This window comes from Sinocyclocheilus rhinocerous, unplaced genomic scaffold (genome assembly GCF_001515625.1).
Source record: "Sinocyclocheilus rhinocerous isolate Xijiao unplaced genomic scaffold, SAMN03320098_v1.1 scaffold430, whole genome shotgun sequence".
NCBI lineage: Eukaryota > Metazoa > Chordata > Actinopteri > Cypriniformes > Cyprinidae > Sinocyclocheilus > Sinocyclocheilus rhinocerous.
The window spans coordinates 81,145-91,793 of record NW_015668442.1 but is presented as its reverse complement, the minus strand read 5'-3'; the positions used below and the strand labels follow the sequence as shown (position 1 = coordinate 91,793).

The window sequence follows — 10,649 nt, the reverse complement described above, 5'->3', positions numbered from 1 at the left end:
TTAAAACACACACACACACACAATTAACCAAAGAAAAACACAAGTCACATGGCTATGATTGTGTGTTGTTTGCAAGTTTTGTAACTTGTTAAAGGTTTTCACTAAAGTATCCTAGCTGGGCCCTAGAAACCCCACTGCAACACCCTGGCAACTCAACAACAGCCGATCATCTCTGACGTATAACCAGGTTGTTCACACAAAGTAGTGCATTAAAAAAATCCAAATGAAATTTGATGCAGAACAGATCTTTCTGTACCATATAAAATAAAGACAGACACAAAAGCCATGAACACGTCCTGCCCAGCAACCCTTTGTTTGCTTTCCAAGAAGAACACCTCAAATCAACTAAATCAAACGGCTGGAGGGAACCACAAAGGAGCAGCGGGAGGTTGAGACAGAGACACAGAAGCTACTCTATTTACAAAGGCTGTTTGAAAACACAAACAATAGCAGGACGGCCTGACTTCATAACCCTGTTCTAATGAGAGGAACTTTAGAGGTTCTCATGTAACGCCTCTGTCTTTAGCTCAACCCCCTTGAGAGGGTATAAAAGATCTGAGAGCAGCTCCACTCAGGCTTCAGACCTGCATCACCTGCGCCAATCTCACACTGCATTTCAGTGCTATTGCAATGCTGTCCCGGTGAGTACGAGTCTCTCATTTGCGTTCATTATCCTGGCCTGCTTGAATGCCTGCTTTTTTTTTCTTTTCTTGTGCTGTAATGTTTTACATCGATAATGCATGCACATGCCATATCAATGATTATTAAGAAAATCTGCAAACACGATGGATAATAACTGATATTGACGAAAGCTTAACCATTTTAAACTAGTACAATGTCTGTATATCTGCAGCAAGGATTTTAGAAGTCATTGACGATGAACAAAAGATAATGCACCAGACCTTTAGTCCTAAATGAAAGTTGATCAGCTAGTGTCTGAAAACAGTTCAGAATAAATTAAATGATTTTAAATATACATATTGTTACCAAAATGTTCAATTGTGTGATACAAAATGATGTTAACCAACAGGAAACAGAATATTTGTGTATCAAGGATGGTCCTCAATTTTAACTTTTTTTGTTGTTGCTATAAATATTTATTAAAATATTGAACTCTTTATTAATTTGTTTATAGAAATTGGTAATGATTATAATAATTATATTACAATTTTCTAGGATATTCCAAAATGAAAAGATACACATATACATATATATATATATATATATATATATCACAAAATAATAATTATAATAATTCTATAATAAATAAATAAATATACATCAGTATACATTAATAAATAAATATACAGTCTATATAAATAAAAACTTTTTAAAAAGATAATTATTAATTTAGAGATTTTTTTGTTTCTTTTTTTCTGAATTTTCTTTTTTGGTCTTGTTATATAGGACGCTGGTTGTTCCGTTGATCTTTGCATTAGTGGGTGTCTCTATTTCTGCACCAATAAACGGTAAGGAAGCTCCCTCAGTTTGTCTGACATCATTACATTTCTCACATACAGCTCACATATATACCATTACAGATGACCCAGTATCCCTAAATTATTATCAGTGACATGCACCAGCTCTTCTTTCTAAGTAACACGAAGCAGAGACTGTAATCAGAGCCTTTCACTGAACACAAAAGAGTTCTGTTCACCTGTGCCGCTACATTTAGCCTGGGCCTCTATAGGAGATATAGGACTCTTATAGCTCAATGCACATTTAGACCACAAACTAACTGTCTTGTCTTTTGTTTTGATACAGATGGAACAGATAATGATGGTGAGAATGAGGCTCTTATACACATTAACCTTAATTATAATGCAAATGATGACTTTTTCAGTTAATTATTGCCTCTGAATGCATGAGCTGTGTAAGAACAATGAACTGCATTGTACTACTACAATTGTTCAAGAAAGCCATTATAGACAGAAAAATCCCCTCTTTAATCTCATTTTTTTCCTCCTAAACAGAAATGGGATGAAATTAGTCTTACTTTTCCTTAGAAAAAGGCCCCAGTAATCTCATGCGAGTTTCAGAAGTGATTTCAGCAATGCCTCAGATGCCAAAGTCTGCAATTAAAAGTTAGAGAATCTCAATAGGAACTAATTAATCATCAGATCCTTTCAAATGATCGGAGTTGCTTTGCACATTGATTTTATAGCTCTATACATCCTCTGGGCAGGCAGGCTAGTTATAAAGAGGGCAAAAAGTATCTGGTTCAAAATGAATATGATCTGGTTTATGTCACTGATTGTGTTTTGTTCTCACTTTCTCACTTATAATCTCAGAGGCGGCTGCAGCCCTAGCGATCCTCAATGGTAAGGTGCAATGAATTTGAGCTCTATTTCTGCATAAATCAATTTACCATAAAAGGTTTTGCAGGTCATCTGGTTTTCTCTCTTTTTTCAGCTCCTCCGACTCCAGTCCCTGGAAATGGAGACTCGGGTAGGTCTGGCTGATATATGATGAAGTCTACCTGTAAAATATGTTATATAATCAGAAAGTCTAATAACATGGACATGAACTTGAATTTTAACATCAAGGTTTAGACAGACAGCACTGTTGTTATTGGTAACTAAAACTATTTTTAAAAATTGTTAACTAAAACTATAAAAAATTATTAAACCGGTGAACTGATTCAGAAGATTTGAGTCTCGGGTATGAATCAAATCCATCTATATTTGATTCTTTGTCATTATGGCAATCAGTGTGTCTTGTTTTCAGTTGGCTATGCAATAATACAATCTATGCAATCACGACTTTTTGGAGTATATATAGTACAGTCTTTTGCATTGCCATATATGAAAAGTTTTAAATTCAAAAATGTAATTTAGATGTTTATAACTCTGGCTATAGGTAATATAATTAAAGAGAAACTAAAATAAGCACACACACATATATATATATATATATATATATTAACTAACATTAACTAAAACTAAAGCACTAAAGCTGTTGAAATATAAAATAAAATAAAAAAACTAAAAACTGTTAAACATTTTCGTTAATTGAAATAAACTGAAAAAAATATCAAATAACAAAACTTAGATTAAACACGTACACTTAAAAAACCTATATAATAGAATTAGAAATGTTGCCTTGGTAACTAACTGAAACAAAATGTAAGTTGAAGTTAAAGTTCTGAAATTACTAAAACTGAAATAAAGCTAAATATAAATAAATAAATAAAAAATAAACCTAATAAAAATGAGAAAAGCAAATGAAAACTGACTAAAACCTATTAAATTAACTAAAACAAATGAAAATTAGAAATGTTGCTTTGGCAAATAAGTTAAAGTACTAAATAAATATCTAAAATCTAGAAATATAAGAAACAACACAAAGGACAAAAGCACAAATGACTAAAACCTAAACAAAAAAAAAGTGAATAATAACTGAAAAATGTGTAAGCTAATTCAAAATATTAATAAATACTATAATAGTATATAAAAAATAATTCTAAATACAGAAAGATGTTCAATTGAAAATACATTAAAAAAAAACTTCTTTTAAACAGGAACTACAGATGGGAAAGATTCAGCAGAGAAACAAGGAGGTAAGAAACACTTTTTTTTTCATTCTGAAGACGTTTCTGAGACAGTTTGAGTTGAACCCAAAATCCCAAACAAGAAAACAAAGTATAGGATAGAATAGATAAGAATCATCACACTGTGCTAAAACTCCTCTTTGATTTCAGGTCCCAGTGACTCGCCTGACACCACTGAAAAACCAGGTCAGTTTCTGCTACTGTATCAAGAATCTAGATATGCAGGCAATAAATAAAGAAAGAATTCATGACCTGACCACTGAATCACACAGCTTTCACAGAATCTCCGCTGTGCATTCATATCAAGATAACACATGAATGAGTGTGATAACACGCCGATTAATGTTTAACTGCTGTGTGTTCAGCATCAATCAACTAGAAGAATTGGCACTAGACTGCAAAGTATAGGAGACACTCAGTCAACAGGAAACAAGCTTCCATAATAGGCATTCTTTTTTGTTGAATCATAATGATTGAATACAAGAATTTTAAATTAAGTGAATTTAGATTCTGTCACTGGGATTTTTTAAGAATAAACTCAATTTGATAAATTCTTCATGAAACAAGACTTAATACCTCAAGTCATTTTACTTCAAATAAATGATTCTTGATATTGAGGAATGTGTAAATATTTGTACTGAAAAAAATCAGGGCAAAAATACTGAGTAAGAAACCCCTTTTTTGGCAGCTCATAGCTGTCTACAAGTATCACACTCCATTTTTTCTGAACAATGTCATGGCAACATTCAACATTACACATGAATGAAAATCAATTAATTTATTAAAAGCACGGTGATGTTTGGTCTAGTGTACCAATATAAACTGATTTTTGATTATACAGAAAATAAGGCCTACTATTGAAGCTCATTTCCGCAAAGGTAATTGCAACTTTTTATCTCACAATTCTTTCTTTTTTCTCACAATTGCAAGTTTATATCTCCTAATTCGAAATTTTTTCCTCAGAATCGTGAGTTTATATCTTGTAATTGCAAGTTTACATCTCGCATTTCTGACATTTGCCCTCAAAATTTTACATTTTGCTTACATCTTGCAACTGTATTTTTTTTTATTTAAAATTTAAAAAAAAGTATAAAATACAAAAGTAATTGCACCTTTTTATTTCATATTCTGACTTCCTTTCTCTGAACTCTGAGTTTACAACTCACAAATCTGAAAAAATAACATGAATAAGGTAATTGCGACTTAATTGTGACTTTCTTGCAATTACACGTTTACATCTCACAGTTCTTTTCTTCTCAGAATTGCGTGTTTGTATCTAGCACTTCAGATTTTATTTCTCATATAAATTGAGAATTGCGAGAAGTAAAGTCAGAATTGTGAGATAAAAAGTTGCGGAAACAAACCTCCATATCCTACACTTGCATGTTAGCACATTAGCAGTCATTCTAAGGCATGAAAACCACTTTATAATGACATTAGGAATGACGCCGACATAAAGAAATAAACTCTACCCTTGCATAATTGTCTTTTCTACAAATGTTCTTTCTTTAAAGAGGTTGATGGTGCTCCTGACACATCAGATACTAACAGTAAGACTCATCTCATGGCCTTCACTATTTGTTTGAGATATATTTGAGTGAAGTATTGCTCAATCTAACAGCTCGACACATTTCAGGTGACAAAAGCCTTGATGAAGCCACCAGCGGCCCAGATTCAATAGGTACAACATAACCTGTGCATCAGTTTCTTAAACACAAAACAACAATGGGTCATCTCGTACAAATATGAAAATGCATCCCTCACTTGTTTAAAAAAAACATCCTTAAACATTTTACTCTCCATGTATGATCTCCATATAAATACCAATATATTAACAAATATTTTTTGTAAAGACTATCTGATTAAAACACATAAAATCCAAAGTGAATCAACATCGAATCCAAATTGCATCCCATTCTGATATATCATTTCCTAACAACAGGTGCAAATTGCAAAAACATATATTTGTTATGCAATATATTTGATTTAAATTTTTTATCAGACACAACAGATACCGACACAGGCACTAATACAGAAACAGATGCATCGCAGCAGAAGACAAGCGATTCAGGTGGGTAAAAGCCAAATATCTATTTCCATAAGATACTGAATGCACATGTGTGCAATATACTCTCAATGAAGGACTTTCCTTTATCTGCTGCAGATGAGAACAATGAGAAACCATCGGCGGAGGACAGCACAGGTATGAGAAATCACAGAAACAAACGTGACAAATCACAGATTGCATCATGAGACGATCGATTTAAATATGTTGTATACTATTTCAGATGCAGATCACGCGGATACAGATTCAAAAGAAAAGGAATCTACAGGTAAACCAACACACTAACTGAATAAAGACATGTATATGTTAAAATAAAAGAATAGCTTATATCAACCATAAATGCACATTTTGTCGTTATTTACCAATGTGTATAAATATAAATATGAACTACAATGACCATTTTTTTAGTTTCTAAAAATATGTAAAAAAATTAATAAAAAAAAGTAATTTCTTTATTAGTTATATATAACTTATATATATATATATTAGTTATATATTAACCTAAAATTAAAATGACAACTGAAAGTACAAATAATAATAATAATAATAATAATAAAGTAATAGACAATATTAACAAATACTATATAAATATGAAAGTATATTATTTACTCACCTTTATACTGTTCCAAATGTGTATGATATTATCTCTTTTTACAAAGCAAAAAAATAAAATTAAAAAAATCAGGTTTGAAACAGGTTTGAAACAACAAAAAAGTGAGTTAATAATGACAGAAATGTCATTTCTGGGTTAACAACTCGATTCAGACAACAATCATTTAAATCTCCCTTATATTCCCAAGTGTGTGTGTGACACATAATGATTTACTGACTCACTATTTAAACCTCTGCTTCACAGACACGGATGAAAAGGCAGACACTGATTCAGACGGCTCAGGTAGAGATTTCTCATGCTTCAAGCAGAACATGTTTCTGTAGCAACATCCTGATGATTATTGAACAACAGTCATAGCAACCATTCAGATTAAGGGTTAATGTCAGGCTTGTGCGTGGGCCTTTAATCACTCTTATCAAGCCACCGTTCCCCTCTGGTGGAAGTTAATGGTTAGGGTGAGGAGTATGAACACTGTTGACATAAACATTGTTCCAGCACTAACAAAAGATGTTCCATGAACACGTCCTACTTGGCACAGTCATTCCTTTCTCACTGCAAAATGATATTCTTCTGAAACAATGCTGGCATATGAATGTATTTTCAGACGGGGATTTTGCTAGTGTGGAAAAGAAAGATTCTGATGATGCACCTGATGATGCAAATAAAACCTCTACAGGTATTTGAAATCACAGCAGAAACGATTCCAAATCAAACTATTTTTTGTCAAATCAGTGTTGGCTTATTTATTATTTATTCATATTTTGAATTTTTCTGTTTGAATTTTATTTTTATTTTTTTTGTATGTGTTTATATATATATATAGTTATATTTAGCTTTAATTTATTTTTATTTCTGTTTTTAGTCATTTTAGTACTTTAACAAACTTTTCTTTCAAAATAAAACTTTTCTTTGAAATAATGATCCTGTCTGATTTAGCCAGTAGTAAGTAACTATTAACAGTTGTGTTTGTGCTCTGATGAAGAAGATACAGATGATTCATCTGACAAGGATTCTTCAGACACAGATGAGCAGCAGGACTCTGACGGTAAGCTTAAATGCCACAAATGACATTCAGTGTCTCATTTTTTTTTTAAAACAATATTATGATTAACACTTGGTCTTTAAAATAATAACTAACAGTCTGTACTAACAAGGCACAGTGTAAAAGTTTTGAGTACCAAGTATTATTTTCTGTCCTGACTCAAAACCAGTTATTACAGTTTTTATTCATATTTTGAATTTGTTTGAATTTTATATTATCTGTTTTGATTTTGATTTTATAATTGTAGTCATTTTAGTGTTTTTGTCATTTTTATTAGTTTTTGTTAATGTCTATATATTTTATTCATTTTTATTTTAGCTTTAATTTTAGTATATCAAGATAAACTAAATGCAAATGAGAAATGTTACTTTGGCAACTAGTTGAATATTTTTATTTTTCATATTTTATTTTATTTCAAGTAACAAACTTTTTTTATAGTTTTAGTATTTATCACATCTAATCTGGTTACGAGAAATTAATTCACATGGAAGTGATATGATTTATCAGTTGTTTTATTTAATTATAGCAGTCCATTTAAGTAAATAATGTATTAATACAAGAAACATTTTTGTACATGGTACGGTAAAATAATTTCTTTCTTTTTTCACATGTATCATGGCAATACCATGTTTTTTTTTTTACATGCAAACTTTGAAGTACCTTGGATGGCTATGTAAATAATTCATAAATAAAACTATGTGATACGTCAATGTACCTTAGTATTACCACGGTACACAGGTAGTACCATGGCATTCTTGGAAGTACCATGGCATATTTCACATGAAATTCTGCATCATAGAATATTACTATCATCTGATGCAATCTTCAAACCGTGGTACTTTTTTCATTTAATTTGTCTGTAAGTTGAGTTTCAAGACATTTGTCTTTAATTAAAATGATTTATGTCAGTTTAAGGATATATAATAATAAAATACGTTTTTTTTTACATGGAGATTCTGACAAAGACAAAACAGATGGAGACACCGATGAAAAGAGTGACAAGAAAGACGACAAAGACACCAGCGATGACTCCAGTAAAGACTCAGAAGACGAGGGTCAAGAAACCTCTGAGATGGCAGACAAAAGCGACACAGACAGCGACTCAGACACTGATGAGGTGAAAGTTTCAGACGACTCCAAAGACCAGGATTCAGAATCGAAAGACACCGACAGCACGGAGAAGAAAGAGAAAGACCAGGACACTGACAGCGACGCAGACACCAGCAGCGTTCAAGACGCGGCAGATTCCCCTGATGCAGCAGACGCCGAGGATAAAGACAAGGACAGCAGTGAAGATGATGGAGACAGCGAGAAGGATGCCAAAGAGAAGGAGGAGACCAATGAGACGGGCAGCGACAGCGATGAGGGAAAAGATAAAGAGGACGAATCCAAACCAGACAAACAGGACAAGGAAGACGCCACCTCAAAAGAAGACGCCGCAGCCAGTCAGTCTGACGAAAGTCCACTGGAGGAAATGACAGAAGACAAGCCTGATTCTGACAGCTCCAGTCTGGACTCAAACTCAGACACGGACTCTGACAGCAAAGATAAAGAGCAGGACAAAGACAAGAACAGCACAGAGTCCACAGACACAGAAAGCTCTGACAGCCACACGGACAGCTCAGAAACAGAAGGGGAAGGTAAACATTCAGGCCTTTGTGTTTTACATTCATCAAATCACAACATCAATCAACTTATTAATGCTCTTATGCCTACAGATACCGATGAAGACAATGACTCCAGCGTGGACAGGGAGAAACAAGGTATTTACTGATAAATATGGAGGCCCATTTCTACCTCAGAGTAAGAAATATACCAGATAATTGTGAGAATGTTTAAAATAAGAATAAAGTCACATTGTGCCACAATAGAGAGGTATAAATTTGGTCAAAATTGTGAGATATAAAGTAAAACTGTAATTTATTCAAGTCACAGTTGACAATATAAAGTAGTCACATATTGAGACAAACTCACAATTGTGAGATATAGATTCATACATGAAGATGTAAAATCATGATTGTGAGATATAAAGTCACAACTGTGAAATGTAAAGTTTATAAATGAAGATGAAAACTCATGACTGTGAGATCATATTTTGACAAAGTAATATTGTGAGATATAAAGTCATTCAAAATATAAAGTCACAATTCAGCATATAAAGTCATAATTAGAAGACAAAGTCATATACTGTGTCACTGTGAAATAGAATCATATTTTGACAAAGTAATATTGTGAGATATAAAGTCATTCAAGATATAAAGTCACAATTCAGCATATAAAGTCATAATTAGAAGACAAAGTCATATACTGTGTCACTGTGAAATAGAAAAAAAGAAGTAAAACAGGCTTCCATAGATATAAATTCGCCTGCAGTCTGTATTGTTACAGAAAAAATTGGGAATTTCTAATGTATGAATGTCTAAACCTACAGAGTCTCCTGATGGGGCATCAATAGAGACAAATGACTCTCATTCTGACTCCAGCGGTAAGACAAACCATAACATTTTCTGTTTACATGTCAGAGGAGTTTCATTCCTCACAAAACACCTTCATTTCAATGCTAACTGTGAACCAGATGTGATGTACAATGCAGCGAGCAATAAATACCTTCTACTCCATTTAAATCTGAGGGTTTTTTCACTTGTCTTTGCTGAGTAGAAAACAACAGACATAGAAAATTATAAAGCTTTAAAAAAAAAAATCTAATAAGCACTGGTTAAACAATATTTTTAATATAAGGAAATATTTGTGAGTTTTATCTAAGTATGTTGTTTGCAAAAAAATTGCTAGTTGCTTATGAATGGCCATCAATGGTGAACGAAGTCACATCACACAGCATTTTTGATTCAAGCATAGACAGAGAAAAAACAACAGCTGAAGATTTAAAGTCACATATTGAGATATAAAGTCATATTGTGTGATAAAAAGTCAAAACTGCAAGATATAAAGTCAATTTCAGATATAAAATCGCAATTGTGAGATGTAGTGTTACTAAAACATGTATGATGACAAAATTGATGCAGTATTAATCTTTTTCTTCTTCTAGATGACCATGACAATGACTCAACAGATGCTACGACATCAAATGGTAAATATGTTTATGAGCTCAGTTACGTAAGAATTAAGTGATGCCTTTGTCATGTAAAAAGTATTAAATGTATGTTCTTTCAATTTTCTGCCAGAACACACTGATGAAAACACTGATGCAGACAGCCATGATGTTGCAGACGGTACGTCTCGTGGGTCTAAAGCACTTCATTTTGAGCTTCCCTAACCCCAAGTATTACATATTGACATGTAATTCAGACTAGAGCCTGACCGATATGGTTTTTTGGGGGCCGATACCGTAAAAAAAAAAAAAGGCCGATATCGATATATC

General features: G+C 32.7%; 1 protein-coding gene across 3 annotated transcripts in view; it reads left to right on the top strand.

The window, feature by feature from the left end:
• Positions 1–579: 579 nt before the first annotated feature.
• The window catches only part of LOC107734048 (protein starmaker-like), a 14,345-nt gene continuing 4,275 nt past the window's right edge, over positions 580–10,649 (top strand). Inside the window, exons 1-20 of one of the 3 annotated variants that reach the window (XM_016545917.1) lie at positions 580–641; positions 1,408–1,469; positions 1,765–1,782; positions 2,292–2,321; positions 2,413–2,448; positions 3,521–3,559; positions 3,701–3,736; positions 5,065–5,100; positions 5,187–5,231; positions 5,553–5,621; positions 5,715–5,753; positions 5,839–5,883; positions 6,472–6,510; positions 6,833–6,904; positions 7,214–7,273; positions 8,224–8,910; positions 8,989–9,033; positions 9,702–9,755; positions 10,317–10,358; positions 10,453–10,500. In XM_016545917.1, coding sequence (XP_016401403.1) covers positions 631–641; positions 1,408–1,469; positions 1,765–1,782; positions 2,292–2,321; positions 2,413–2,448; positions 3,521–3,559; positions 3,701–3,736; positions 5,065–5,100; positions 5,187–5,231; positions 5,553–5,621; positions 5,715–5,753; positions 5,839–5,883; positions 6,472–6,510; positions 6,833–6,904; positions 7,214–7,273; positions 8,224–8,910; positions 8,989–9,033; positions 9,702–9,755; positions 10,317–10,358; positions 10,453–10,500 — 1,513 coding nt within the window. In that variant the 5' untranslated portion in view covers positions 580–630. Of the gene's footprint in view, positions 642–1,407; positions 1,470–1,764; positions 1,783–2,291; positions 2,322–2,412; positions 2,449–3,520; positions 3,560–3,700; positions 3,737–5,064; positions 5,101–5,186; positions 5,232–5,552; positions 5,622–5,714; positions 5,754–5,838; positions 5,884–6,471; positions 6,511–6,832; positions 6,905–7,210; positions 7,274–8,223; positions 8,911–8,988; positions 9,034–9,701; positions 9,756–10,316; positions 10,359–10,452; positions 10,501–10,649 lie in introns of all 3 variants that reach the window. The other 2 variants (XM_016545916.1, XM_016545918.1) reach the window with 2 other exon arrangements.